The 14779-nt window shown below is 45.8% G+C and overlaps 1 protein-coding gene across 1 annotated transcript; it reads right to left on the minus strand.

The window, feature by feature from the left end:
* Positions 1-2000: 2000 nt before the first annotated feature.
* Positions 2001-12948, minus strand: NDUFAB1 (NADH:ubiquinone oxidoreductase subunit AB1). Its single transcript, XM_055339673.1, has 5 exons — positions 12751-12948; positions 5693-5809; positions 4313-4400; positions 2815-2914; positions 2001-2159 (listed from the first exon to the last, which is right to left on the minus strand). Exons 1-4 carry the CDS (start codon positions 12916-12918, stop codon positions 2823-2825), a joined length of 465 nt encoding a protein of 154 aa, XP_055195648.1. The 5' UTR covers positions 12919-12948; the 3' UTR covers positions 2001-2159; positions 2815-2822.
* Between the last annotated feature and the right edge of the window lie 1831 nt (positions 12949-14779).

Consider the following 14779-nt stretch of genomic DNA (forward strand, 5'->3'; position numbering starts at 1 on the left):
GACTGACGGTCTCACCTACAACACAGGGAGCTGAGAGTGTAGATGTGTGCTCAGGCCCTGCTTGCTGAAGCACGCCCTGTCTGTGATCGGCGTGTAATGGTTTCACTGGCTGAATGAGTGCTCTTGCTGTTTGGGGGTCACAGAAGAGTGGAAAGTGAAGGCAGACCTGGAGCCGGGACAGCAAGCAGGTAGTGACTGGCCTCACAACGACCCTGCCACCAAGGGAACAGCCTACAGCAGATGCACAGATCCTCAAAGGCATTTGTAGGCAGCCATTAAAACCAAGTGCAAAAAAAATAAAAAATAAATAAAACCAAGTGCACACAGGGGCACCTGGGTGGGTCAGCCTGTTAAACATTATGTCTAACGTTGGCTCAGGTCATGTTCCCGGGGTCCTGGGATTGAGGCCTGAGTCGGGCTCCCTGCTCAGAGAGGAGTCTGCTTCTCCCTCTGCCCCAATGCCCCCCCCCCACCCCACCATGCTCTCTCAAATCTCTAAAAAACATGCACACAATCTCATTTATTGTTTTAATTCACACATCCTTTGGAATGCTACATTTGGCCAGTTCACTGCCTACCTGTGGTGGCACAGGAGTCTGTCAGAATTTTCCAGCAAGTTCTTAGAGTAGAAAGATCTTTGCTCCTGCTTAATACTCAGATCCTAAAATAGCATTACCAGCAAATTATCCGTATGTACTCAGTAAATTTTTCCCCCTTATTCTAGCTCCTTTGAGACTTCCCAGAGTTACAAGGGATGTGCATGGTATTTCACTGCAGATGTGTGGTTAAGATGATAGCAAAGCAGTCACTTCAGTGCCAGCACTGCTGAACTTCACCTTAGGCACAAACAACCACAGATGTGGTTTTCTGGCAAAATGTGCAGCTGCCAAGGGGTTGAAATAACTACAGCAGCTTATCCCAGATGTTAAACTGCTTCATCCCAATCAAAGGAGCCATCATAGCCTGTTTTGTTCCCTCTTGGTTTCCCAGCGCCCAGGAAGCATGGTTTGCTGATTAAATGCTGCTGTAAGAGAGTAAGGATGCTCCCTATGCTCCAATTTGGCATTTTCCAAGAACTTCTAAAGTATTAAAATATATAATAAGGTGTAGTGTAATAAATGTTTCCTGGAACTGAGAAAGGAGGTATGTCTGCCTAAAATGCCGAGAGTGACACTGAAGGCAACTGGGGCATCAGTGTCCCCAAGAAGGAACCCAGGCCCAGAGGCAGGCCCCTTCTATCACCTCATCCTTCAGCCAGGAGATTCTCTGCCAGCTTAGGGTCAGATAGCCCCTGCACGTCTGTTTCTTCATCCTATTTACCACAAGGCCTCTATTCCCTCCCTCAAACTAGAAGTTTTGATACAAGTAGAGCAATACTTTGACAGGTCCCAAATGAAATCTCAAGAGCGAGGTAATTGCCTACTTCAACCCAGGGCCTCACACAGTGCTAAGGAATAAAAGGAGTAGTGCTGCTGCTTACTGATACAGGACAGAGGGACCCATGTCAAACTGACCTTCGAGGAGCACAGAGAACTTTGTACCTTGGAAAGATATATAGGACAGGGATGCTGACATGATACACATATGCTGGTGTTAGCTGACACATCTGATAAACTTAATTGAAAACAATTTTTTTTGAGGTATAAAGTCCTTTTATCCGCCAATACTCATCTGAAGGCCATGGGAGAGAAACTAATTTCAGATAAGCTGCTAGAAAAGACATTTTTTTATATGCATGAATACCAATGACTAATCAGACAAGTCTTAAAAAATATTAAGCACAGTTAAGACTTGGGGGTGCCTGGGTGGCTCAGTTGGTTAGGCATCCGACTCTTGATCTTGGCTCAGATCTTGATCTCAGGGTTGTGAGTTCAAGCCCTGCATTGGGTTCCACACCCACCAAAAGCCTACTTAAAAAATAACTGAATTAAATATATTAAGCGAAGTCAATATAAACAAGCACTTTGTAGGCACTAAAAAACTGAAGACTGAGAAAAATATTGGTTTTATAGATTTATTTTCAAAGGGAAAAACAGACAATTTAAATACAAGTCTAAACAGAATTACTCTGTCAAAGGTAGCAATAATGCCAAAACGCGTTCTCACTTCCAGACATTCGCCAGCATCTTCTGACTCTTCTCTCAGTGAAAAAAGGGGGTCTGGCAAAGACAAAGTTCAGTGTTTTTTTTTTTTTTTTTTTTGGTGCACTGACTTTTAAGGACTTTGAAAGTGCTCAATCCAGGGTAATGAAAGTTACAGACTCTCAGAACAAAGTTTTATTTAAAAAGTTAACCACTTGATCATCCCAGAGCCTCAAAACAACAGCTAATGTTTATTAACAGGTTGCTTTACCATCAAGCACTGTTAAGTAATTTGCATTTGCTACTGAATTCTACGTTCAAGAAAGCCTCAGGTAGGTCCTCTTATTATCCCCTGCCTGATTAAGAGTCAGGCCATCTCAGCTTCGAGGACAGCAGGCTGAGCTGACTTTGGGTGTGTAACTAAGGGAGCTTAGTTACACCTGCTTCTGGGTTACCTTGCTCAGTGTTTTATAGAAGACTGCTTTTAAGGGGAGGGCTGACAATCAAGGAAGTCCTGTCCAAGAATGAATTGTTCATGGCCCATCTGAAGGATAAAGATAATCACTAAGGCCAGCCCCCATTGAGAAGCAGATAACCAGAAGGGGCCTGCATTTTATAGGCAGTGAAAATTTGTCAGACATTTCCAATTTTCCCATTTCTTCCCGAGTCTGTCTGTATTGAAGAACTACAGAGATTAATTAAGCAGGAGAATATGATTCCAGAAGTCATTTACCTGATCTCTTACTCATATACATCCTTCTTATCTGCAATGTAATCTACAATTTCTTGTGGACACATTAACTTCTCCGCATCTGTGTCAGGAATTTCAAACCCTAAAAGTAAAACGTACAATGCATAAGTGTAGAAAAAACAAATCCTTCAAAATTAAATGCATCTCATGCTTCCTTACCACCTTCGTACATGAAAATTTTCCAGCAACCCTGAATCCCATTTAAGTCATGGCCCAGTTATATTCTAGACAGCATTTCTATCATATTGGGTATGCTGGGTCTTTAAAAGCTGTAATGCACAGGATAGAAAATGCAGCCATTTAAAATGTAAAATTTGGGATCCCTGGGTGGTGCAGTGGTTTGGCGCTTGCCTTTGGCCCAGGGCGTGATCCTGGAGACCCAGGATCGAATCCCACGTCAGGCTCCCGGTGCATGGAGCCTGCTTCTCCCCTCTATGTCTCTGTCTCTCTCTCTCTGTGTGACTATCAAAAATAAATTCTAAAAAATAAAAAAATAAATAAATAAAATGTAAAATTTAGGGGATCCCTGGGTGGTGCAGTGGTTTGGCGCCTGCCTTTGGCCCAGGGCGCGATCCTGGAAACCCGGGATCGAATCCCACATCGGGCTCCCAGTGCATGGAGCCTGCCTCTCCCTCTGCCTGTGTCTCTGCCTCTCTCTCTCTCTCTCTGTGACTATCATAAATAAATAAAAATCTAAAAATAAATAAATAAATAAATAAATAAATAAATAAATAAATAAATAAATAAATAAATAAATAAATAAATAAAATGTGAAATTTAGTTGTTTTTAGTGTATTCACAAGTCGTACAACCATCACTATCTAATTCCAGAACATTTTCGTGACTATGTTCCCATCCTACCCCTAACTGATACCATATCTCTAGTGAGCATAACCTGTGAGGAATTTTAAGTTCAGCTCTGCAGGACAGCACAGAAGCCCCCTTGGCTTTCATTCAGGCAACTTACTCAAACACTGGGCCATGGACCCTTCAGAAGCCTCCTGTGCACAGTTGTCTGAGACATAAGCATAACCTGGAAGTGTGCATGGGAGGCACTGCTGCAGGAAACCAGACCTGCGTGTTCATTGTGTGTGTGTGTGTGTGTGTCTCCCAGGCACACCCAGTTACTTCTCTGGGGTGGACTTTTGGGGTGCTCAGGTGCACTCAGCTTCTCCACAGGGAAGGTTCTGCCTTCATCGTGGAGCCCCCACCTAAAGCATCTAAATCCCATCCTTCCCCAGACCTTTTCTGGTCACTCAGCCCTCAGCACCACACTGGGCAGCACTCAGCTGGCCCCACACAAAGTGCATTCTAATGGAGTGCAGTGTCCCTAGTACTGACTTCATCCAACAGTGGGCAGGTGGTGGCGGTGGTGTGGTACTGTTTCTACTCATATATTTGATTCAAATCCCAACTGTGATCCCCAGCATTTCTTTCACTTAATCATCATATTGTGCAGACCCCAGACTTAGCCTGTTACCAAATTCATCCTCCATGGCCATGATAATCTCCACTTGGTCCAAACTGTCTAAGCCCAGGTCTTTCATAAAGTGGGAATTTACCGAGAGCTGCAAGAAAGGAAGGCCAAACACAAAACTGAGTCAATGACAGTAATTGCTTCTCAAGATAACAGAGAGGTATGATGTTACTTAATCATTACATAGAAGATTCTTCTTAATATAGAGGCCATATTTTAAATATGTGATATCCAGCATGTTATGTTTAACCTGTGCCAACATATACTTGGTGTGTGCTTTGTGCTTTATATGTTAACTTACTCAAGCTTGTTCTGAAATGGTTAACAATATACACAAAGCTAATGATGGATTTCATTTTATGTATTTTATTAAGATCTTTGATCACGGCTCAGGAGAACTATCCTGGGGACATAACATACAACGTGGTGACTATAACAACACTACAGTGCATACATGGAGGTTGCCAGGAGAGTAATCTTAAAAATCATCCTAACAAGAAATTTCTGTAATTGTGCCTGGTGACAGACGTTAACTAGACTCTTTGTAATCAATTCACAATTTGGGGTGGGGAGAGGAATCTTACACAGACTCCATGTCTTGTACAGAGCCCGACGTGAGGCTCAATCTCACAACCTTGACATCATGACCTGAGCCAAAATCAAGAGTCAGATGCTTAACAGACTGGGCCACCCAAGCACACTGCCCCTTCCTTTTTTCAGTTCACAATATTATACAAATATGTTGTACACCTGAAATTAATAAAATGTCAGACCTCAATAATAAAACTGCCACCATCCTACCTACACAGATTCAATTATTAAAGGAAATCTGTGCACCACTATGAGAAAAATGCCAGTGGTTAAGTTTTTTTTAAAAAAAAAAGGTATGAAACAACATTTACAGTATTTTGCCACTTGTGTTTTTAAAAAAGGATAGAATGGGGCACCTGGGTGGCTCAGTCGGTTAAGCATCTGCCTTTGGCTTGGGTCATGATCCTGGGGTCCTGGGATCAAGGCCTGTGTAGGGCTCCTTGCTCAGTGGGGAGTCTGCTTCTCCTCCCTCTGTCCCTACCCTACCCTACCCTACTTGTGCATGCATGGAGACTCTCTCTCAAATAAATCTTTAAATAAAAAAGGGTAGCAGATAAAGATCACATAGTACATAAAATACACATACATACATGTGTATACTTCTCTGAATATGTATTGAGTAGCTCTGGAAAGATACATGAGAAGCTGGTTCTGCTGGCTGCCTCCCAGAAAGGGAACTGGGTGGCTGGGAGTCAGGGAGACTTTTTCCTAAATATCCTTTTGGACCCTCTGAATTCTGTACCATTGATTAAATACTCATTTAAAGAAAAAACATTAAGCCACATCAGTTACCTTTTCTGGGTCAATCTTGTCATAGAGTTTCAAGACATAAAGAACCCGGTCCTTGATCCCCTCTAACGTCAGAGGGGGTGCATCGCTATACTGACGGCACAGCTGTGTACCTGGAACCTAGAACAAGGGCAGGAAGGGAGAATTGTTGAACCTCTGGGTCAGTGCACTAGCTCAGGTACCTTTCATAGCTTTTAGGGTTTCAGAGAGCCACCTCCTCTGATTCTAATCGTGGCCTTTAGGCCACACAGAGTCACAACACTGGGTATTAAGAGAAGCCCTAGCATTCCAGCAGCATAAAAATGGGCCTCCTTTCCCCCTCAGCCAGGACTGGCCCTCCTGGCTCCCGTGTTCAGCCCTCAGGCTCTAGCCACTTGTCTGGCTCAGGGAGACTGGCTGCCACTAAAATCATGCAGGGTCTGCAGATAAGAATAAGTCTTGTGGCACCTTCTGCAACACCTTGCCACTCTAAGGCATCGTCACCTTTCATCAGCACACCTGAGTCAAAATAGCCCATCTAGACAGAGATGTCATGGTGGAGAGAGGCAGCTCACCTGAGGACCACACACCAGCAGATCTAATATTGCCCCCTGACCTCAGCCAGGACAAATGAGCCAGCTACCAACCCCAAGAATAGGGAACCTGATAGTCATTATAGTCCAATCTGTTTCCCTTCAGGGTAGGCTTGCCTTATTGCCACCAGTAAAACCATGAGCCTTTCTAACTTTTGCCATGATGGGAGGAGTATCTCAAATGTCTCTGATACTAACCTACTTGATACTCAGCTAGGCATTAGGGGGCTGGCTGGATCCTTTCACCAAATACGAAAGGAACTCTTTTAAGATAGGTTTAATGCCATGGAAGGCACAGTGCAGAACCAGAGAAAACAATACAGCTGTCTGACAGTTCTGCTCACTGTGGAAGTCCCTAATCTGAACTGGTTTACCTTTTAAAGTTGACTTTAAGTTTGGGAGTTCTTAAGTTAATTTGGAGTTCTCACAGCATTTCCCCAGAGATAGTGGGTTTGCATGTTGGGGCTCAGGTCCCCGAGACTGACAAAGGTCTATGAAAATCATAATAAAAACTACTGCCATATTAGCCAAACCTGTATACACCTCTGTGTAAGAAATATATCAAGGTGCCTGGGAGCCTCAGTCGGTTAAGCATCTGCCTTCAGCTCAGGTCATGATCTCTGGGTCCTGGGATCTAGCTGAGTCCCCCATCACTTCGGGCTTCTTACTCAGCAGGGAGTCTGCTTCTCCCACTCCTTCTCCCTCTGGCCCTCCCCACCACTTGTTCTTTCAAATAAATATCTTTTTTTTTTAAGATTTTATTTATTTATCAGAGGGGGGGGTGAGCACAAGTAGGGGGCAAGGGCAGAGGGAGAGGGAAAAGCAGACTCCCTGCTGAGCATGGAGCCCAATGTGGGGCTCTATCATGACCTGAGCTGAAGGCAGACAGCAGATGCTTAACCAACTGAGCCACCCAGGTGCCCTGAGAAGTAAAACCTTTAAAAAAAAAAAATAGCAAAGAAATATTATCTTACAAAAAAAAAAAAAAAATAAAGATCAGGTACTGAAATCAGATTTAATCAGCAAGCTATAAAGATTAGATGAAGAGCTTTATGGATACTTTTTTTTTAATTTTTTTCTTTATGGATATTCTAAAGGTATTTCTAAGTGCTTTCAGGGTTTAAGGGCAGTGGTTCTTTTTTGTCTCATGTATATAGCATCCCTTCCTTTCCTTTTTTTTTTTTTTTCATCCCTTCCTTTCCAATTGCAACATGGGTTAAGGAGACCTCTGCTACAGGGACCTCTCCAGGCCTACTTGCCCACAATCACTAGAAATCTCCAAGCCACAAATAAAATGAAGCAGCAGAAGGGAAAGAGATAGAGGGAGGAGCAATGAGTTAAGTGGTAATGACCGAAAAGGGGAGAAAAAAAGAAAAAAAGGGGGAAGAATCTGATGGAGGCCTTGTCTGTGTGCACATCAAGAAGATATGAGGGAGGGGGTAGCCCCGGTGGCGCAGCGGTTTAGCACTGCCTGTGGCCTGGGGTGTGATCCTGGAGACCCGGGATCGAATCCCACATCGGGCTCCCTGCATGGAGCCTGCTTCTCCCTCTGCCTGTGTCTCTGCCTCTCTCTTCGCTCTCTCTGAATGAATGAATAAATAAATCTAAAAAAAAAAAAAAAAAGATATGAGGGAGGATTACTAGTGAGGAGAAAGAGAGAAAACTCCAGCTGTGCTGCAGAGCCCACAAGGAAGGAGGCCGATGGAAGGGCACATGGTTCACTACCCCAAAGGGCCCGCTAGGGTTCAGCATCAACCCCAGTAGCCCAAGCAAGTGCCCGCTCTTAGGCCAGGTGTGCACCGCGCAGTGAAATAAAAGGGTTTCCATCTGGAGAGCACAGGCCAGTTCCGAAGTGGGGGGCTCCAGTGGGCTCAGCACAGGGCAGGCAGGTGTAGTGGGTGACAGCTCACTGGAATAAGCCTGCCTACATCTGTACCCTGGCACTAGCTTTACTAGCTTTTTGGCCTGGGCCATGTTACTTAACCCACCTTAGCTTAGTGTCTGTTTCCTTAGCTGTAAAATGGGAACAAGCAACATTACAAAGCTCACAACATTTGTGAGGATTCACTAATGGAATGTGGAGGCCTCAGAACACTGCCAGGCACACCTACTGAGGGCTGTCTAGGGGGATCAGGGCAGTGACCTGCCAGTCTGAGACTCTGGTAGTCATGTGGTCCCTACGTACTTCCTACTCCTTCCCTCTCAGGCCTCCACTTCTGGTCTCTTTATGGACTTATCATAAAATCAGACTATGGCGCTGCGCTAGGCACTTTACAACCAGCACTTCTTTTAGTTCTGACATCAGTCCTTTACAGACAGGAAAGAGACAGAGAAAGTTAGGTATGCTCCCCAGGCCTCCCCAGCTTGGCCTCTTGGGAGGGCCTTACTGCTTTCTTCCTGCTGGATATCAGCTGTTTAAAAAAAAAAAGAAAGAAAAAAAGAGGGGCACAGAACAGGTAAGCACCTCAGTGGTGTCCCCAACAGTCAACAATGTTTGTGGTGTTTTTCCCCCAAGGTCTGCACTTAACAATTATATGTGACACAAGTCACTTCCCACACCCATCAGAGAAGGCACTGTGTGCAGGAAAAGAGTGACTACCCCTTAGACTAGTAGAAACCAGTAACCTGGTGTGTCCATCAAAAAAAGCACCTGTCTCTACTCGGGTACATCTCTGAACTAATATAATTGTTTCCCTTGAAACTGAAGAACCTCAGTTTAAAGTTCAGAAGACTGGGATCCCTGGGTGGCGCAGCGGTTTAGCGCCTGCCTTTGGCCCAGGGCGCAATCCTGGAGACCCGGGATCGAATCCCACGTCAGGCTCCCTGCATGGAGTCTGCTTCTCCCTCTGCCTATGTCTCTGCCTCTCTCTCTATGTGATTATCATAAATTAAAAAAAAATAAATAAATAAAGTTCAGGAGACTGCTTTAAATGCAGCTCTACCAACTGCCCCCTGGACAGCTCCACCCTAGTAGCAGACATCTCAACACTAGTCTGGAAATAAGTTGTCTCCAAAATGCCTTCCACCTCTTTGCCACCTGGCACTCTGGCCAGGGACCTGAGAGCCAACCTCCACTCTTCCCACTGTCTCACCATGATGTTTGCTGGGCTACCCAGCCTGGCTGACTGGGAGGAAAGATCTCACTTATTCAACAAACCTTGTTTCATGTTCACTCCCTGCAACCTAAACAGAACATCCACATTCCTCAGTGCCTATCCACAACATGCTCCATTCCACAGGTACTCCGAGGGTCAAATGAAAGAATGCCGGCTGTCCTGGCCTCTGCATGTGCTGTCACACTCTGCCCTGAGTGCATGAGAAACTGCTGCCTTTGAGATCGCGCTCACTGGGGGCACTAGTTAGGTCCCTCCTCTGTGCTGTACACACACCTGTCTTCACGCGTGTGGTTATGTCTTTTCTTAATACACAGGACCATCTCAACAGCCTGTGAGCTTTCTCATGTGCCAAGACTGTGCTTCGGGTTGGAACTACAAAGATAAATAAAACATGATCTCTGCCCTCAGAGAAACTTATGGACTAATGGAGAAGATCAATCCAAACAGATTATTTAAGTTGTAATAAAAAATGTGGCAAGAGGGGTACCTGGATGGCTTAGTTGTTTAAGCATCTGCCTTCGGCTCAGGTCATGATCCTGGAGTCCTGGGATAGAGCCCAGTTGGGCTCCCTGCTCAGCAGGGAGTCTGCTTCTCCCTCGCCCTGCCACTCCGCTGCTTATGCTCACTCTCATACATAAGTAAATAAAATCTTAAACAATTAAATGTGGTAAGAGCCATGACAGACTTATTTGTAGGCTGCTTCAGGAACTAGAATTGTCATTCAGTCCTTGACAGGCAAGGAAGAGACACCAAACTTAGAGTTAGCCCTAAAAGGACATGGGCATTCAAGGAGGGAAGGACTGCCAAGAAAAAAAAAAAAAAAGTATGAAAGTGTAGTGGGTCTGTGGGGGAAGAAATGAGTTCATGTTGCTGGAGACTGAAGGTTAAGGTGGTATACAGACAGGCTCTGAGGCTGAGGCACCCAGGGCCGTAGACCTGAAAAAGACAAAATAGCTAAGCTCTCCCTGAACAAGCATTTTGCCTTCATCTGGGTACCATGCCCCACAGAACTTTTTGGAAATCCTCTTTGTGCTCTGGCTTCAAGACAGTTCAGATCTGGGAGCCTGCCTGGTCCAAGTCAAGACTTCCAGGTTCTGCTTTAGGCCACTTCCCTTGTTTTTCTTACCTTCTATTTTATACTGTCTCCTATTTTTGTATCCAGGAGAACTGCTCTGGCTCCTTTTGGCTGGGGTAGGGTGTTTTTGTTTTTGTTTTAGGATTTTATTTATTTATGAGACAGAGAAAGGCAGAGACATAGGCAGAGGGAGAACCAGGCTCTCTACAGGGACCCTGATGCAAGACTCGATTCCAGGATCCCTGGATTCCCCAACCTGAGCAGAAGGCAGATGCTTAACCACTGAGCCACCCAGGTGCCTCTTGGTGGGGGGTTTAGAATGTAAATGAAGAACTAATCACCCTGGAGTCAGCACAGTGGATGGATCTGAGGAGAAAAAAAAGTCTCATGGAACAGAACAGGTGGAATGTGCAACAGTCCAGATGAGATGAGCACAGGCTGGAGGTGAAGTTTGGGGTAACTGAGAAATAGGCAGGAACAGAAACCAAGAGAGTGAAGAGACCTTTGGAACTTAGCAACATTTAAGGATTAGAAAGTGTCAACAAGGTAGGAGCATAGGCGGAAGAGAGAGAAAGGATGAACCAAAACAAAGAGTGTAGAACAGCTTAGGGAACACAGAAGGATGAGCTGGCAAGGTTACCAGGAGGCTGCAGTGTATCCAATGATATATTAAGGTCCTTCCTTTGTATTTAGCTCTTTACCTTCAACAGCTAGAATGAGGTCTGGCACATAACTCCCTCTTTTTTTTTTTTTTTTTTTTTTTTTGAACGAGTAAGTGGTTGTTCTCTCCAATCAGGATGTAAGGTGGTTAAATGGGAACACTTAGTCAATATAAATATATACATATAAATCAAATGGTTCTTCTGCTGTATATGAACCAAGCAGAGGTAGTGGGAACATCTCTCAGCACCACGATGGTCCAAGGACCAGCAGCAGCAGAATCTTCTGGAAGCCCACTGGAAATGAAGCCTCTCGGACCCCTTCCCAGAATATGTATTTTAACCCAATGATCTGTAACAATCCAGAATGAGAATCCTTGCTCCATGAATAAGGACACTTTGCACTTTAGCCTACCATGGAAATCCGTCTCAGAGACAAAAACACCTGGCAACTCCACATAATGTCCTTTTAACTCTTAACTTCAGGGTGACACTTTTTCTTAACCTTTTGATTCAGGCAACAGGGCCAATGCCTTAATTAATTAATCCATTACGTTGTCAGTAAATCTCAACCCTAACCACCCGCAAGAATCACTTCATGACTTAAAAAAAAAAAAAAAACAACTGGCACCTAGACCCCAACTCTTAGAGATAATGATTGATTTGGCCTGGGCATCCTCTTTTTTTTTTTTTTTTTTTTAATTCTAACATGCAGTCAATACGGTTATACCAAAAAAACAAAAACAAAAACGGTTATACCGAAACCCCTATCATACTACGTCCGCAGGTTCGAGGGGTTTCTCAGTTTGGCCTGGAGAGCCTATTCTATTTTAGGGCAGTGGTTCTTGCTCTCGGCAGAACCCGTTAGTCACCTGGGGGAACTTAAATGAAAAGCCATGCCTAGAGCCTCATCGCAGAGAAGTCCATCACAGTCGGCCGCTGGGGGAAGGGGGGGGCAGGGAGGTGCCCTCCTCCTCCCCAGCGGCCCGGGGGTTTTGAATGCGCGACCAGGGTCGAAAATCACGGCCGGCCCTAAAGAGAATTTCTGCGTCGCAGAGATTTCACCGGACAGAAAGGCTAGATACTACTTTTCTCCTATCTTTACTTCCAGGAGGCCCGTAAACAGGCAAAAGGCACAACAGGGAGAAAGCCTGGGCGACAACCGCTCTGGAGAAGACTGTAGGCCAGTGTGGCTCCCCCCAGAACCCGATCACGGCACCTGTCATTGTCACCACGACTAACGGACACCAGTATGCGGGAGCTTGCCAAGCACCCCACCTAGGTGCCCTCAGAAACCTCGCCGCGCCCCCGTGAAGTAGACCAGTACCCCAACCTCGCCGCTCAGGCCGGGCAGCGAGGTGTCGCCACCGGGAGACTTGCCCGAAGTTTCGGAAGGCGGCAGCGAGCGTTCGAAGCCGGGGGCGGTCGCCGGGAACGTCCGCGCGGCGGCTCGTACGCACTAGGTCACCCGCACTCCCAGCAGGGGTCAACCCAGCACCGCGGGCGGCTGGGAGAGGCGGGGCGCCACGGGGGCCCCGGGGGCCCCGGGCACCCCGCCGCGGCTGGCCTGGCCCCTCCTCCGCACCGTCACCCCGATCCCTGACCCCTGCCGAGCCCCAGCAAAGTCACCGCGAGTCACCTGCGCGAGCACCGGGGCTGCCTGCCGAGCCCCAGGCCTCGTCCGGGCTCCCGCGGGGCACAGCGTGGTGCCGAGGGGCCGGACCGCGGCCAGCGTGGGAACCCGGGGCAGCGGCGCCAAGGCCGCGGGCAGTCGGCGGACACAAGCCGAAAGGACACGAGCCGCCATGCCTGCGCCAACCCAGGATGCACTGCGCCCCGCGCTCCGGCCCAGGGTCCTCGCCGCCCCGCGCGCAGCGGACGCACGGAGCGGACGCACAGAGCGGCGCAGCCGGACGCCGCCGGCCGTAGCGGCCCCTAGCGGCTCCTGGAGGCACTGCGCCCCGGGTTGTGCTCAGGCGTTGAAAGGGTCCCGGCCGGCACCGTGCCAAGGGCCTGCAACTCTTGGTCTCCGCTGGATTTCAAGATGAAACATGATTGATTAGATGATGATAGATTAGATAGATAGATAGATAGATAGATAGATAGATAGATAGATAGATAGATAGATAGATAGATAGATAGATAGATGATAGACATAGATTAGATGGATGGATGGGTGGGATAGATAGGACAGATAGATATTGATAGATAATAGGTAAAAAATTATTTAATACGTCAAAACTCAATATAAAATAAGAATGTCAAAAAATCAATTTAAATACGTTAAGGCAGGACGCCTGGGTGGCTCAGTGGTTGAGCGTCTGCCTTTGGCTCTGGGTGTGATCCTGAGGCCTCAGGATCAAGTCTGGCATCAGGCTCCCTGCAGGGAGCCTGCTTCTCCCTCTGCCTGTGTCTCTGCTTCTCTTTCTGTGTCTCTCATGAATAAATAAATAAATAAAATAGTTAAAAATAAACAAACAAACAAATAAATAAATTAATCTAATAAATGCGGGAATTATAATAAAACAATATACATGTTTAAATTTTAGCGATATGGGATGCCTGCGTGGCTCAGCAGCTGAGCGTCTGCTTTCGGCTCAGGGCGTGATCCCAGGTCAGAGGATGGAGTCTGGCACCAGGCTCCCTGTGAGGAGCTTGCTTCTCCCTCTATGTCTCTGACCCTCTCTCTGTGTCTCTCATGAATAAATACATAAAATCTTTAAAAATAAAAACTAGGGCAGCCCCAGTGCCCCAGCGGTTTAGCGCCACCTTCAGCCTGGGGTGTGATCTTGGAGACCCTGGATAGAGCCCCATGTCAGGCTCCCTGCATGGAGCCTGCTTCTCTATCTGCCTGTGTCTCTGCCTCTCTCTCTCTCTCTGTCATGAATAAATAAAATTTAAAAAAATAAAAATTAAAAATAAAATTTAACAATGTATAAGTAATACAACTCATGAAAAGTGGGTGAGAAGAAATTTAAATGTGCTAATCTCATATTTCTTAGCAAGGAGCTCAACGATATTGATTGAATCCAAATGCAGAAAAACAAATCCAAATTCTGAAAACTGCCTGGATGGACAATCCACCAATGCCTTCAGAAGTCTTCAGTTTATTTTCACTTTTGTTAAATTCAAGTGTAATAAAATGTGGTGCCTTTAATTTAAAATAGACTGCATGGGGCACCTGGCTGGCTCAGTCTGAAGAACATGCGACTCTTGATCTCCAGATGGTGGGTGTAATGATTAATAAATAAAATATAATAAACTTAAAAAAATAAAATAGACTGCACAATACCATTTCACTGTTGTAAAATTTTTTCTATTTATGCACTCATTAAGAAATTGAGTATCTGTTATGTGCTAGCTGCTACAGCAGTGGACAAGCCAGGCAGTCTGTTCTCACAGTTTATATTCTAGTGAGAAAATAGAAAATAAGCAAATAAAAATTTTAAAAACCCACCTCCCCTAAAACAAAAAACCCAGGGAAGTAGTGATAAGCACAAAAAATTTCCATGGATGAACAATAAAGTAGCAGGGGAATAGTGAGAGATGACAGCAGGTGCATTATTTTAGTTAGGGCGGTTCTTGAAGGCCTCTCTTAGGAGGTGATATCTGAGCTGAGACTTTCATCAATGGAGGAGGGAAGACAGAGCCTTGGGAATCACCCTGCT

Source organism: Nyctereutes procyonoides, unplaced genomic scaffold (genome assembly GCF_905146905.1).
Source record: "Nyctereutes procyonoides isolate TBG_1078 unplaced genomic scaffold, NYPRO_anot_genome, whole genome shotgun sequence".
Taxonomy (NCBI): domain Eukaryota; kingdom Metazoa; phylum Chordata; class Mammalia; order Carnivora; family Canidae; genus Nyctereutes; species Nyctereutes procyonoides.

Bases quoted from the DNA above. Each gene is read 5' to 3' on its own strand.
- NDUFAB1 (XM_055339673.1), bottom strand. From the start codon at position 12,918: ATGGCGGCTCGTGTCCTTTCGGCTTGTGTCCGCCGACTGCCCGCGGCC. The intron at 5,810-12,750 runs GTGACTCGCGGT...CCCTTGTTCTAG, and splicing joins CAGCCCCGGTGCTCGCGCAG to GTTCCAGGTACACAGCTGTG. The intron at 2,915-4,312 runs GTAACAGGCTAA...TTTTACTTTTAG, and splicing joins GGCCATGGAGGATGAATTTG to GGTTTGAAATTCCTGACACA.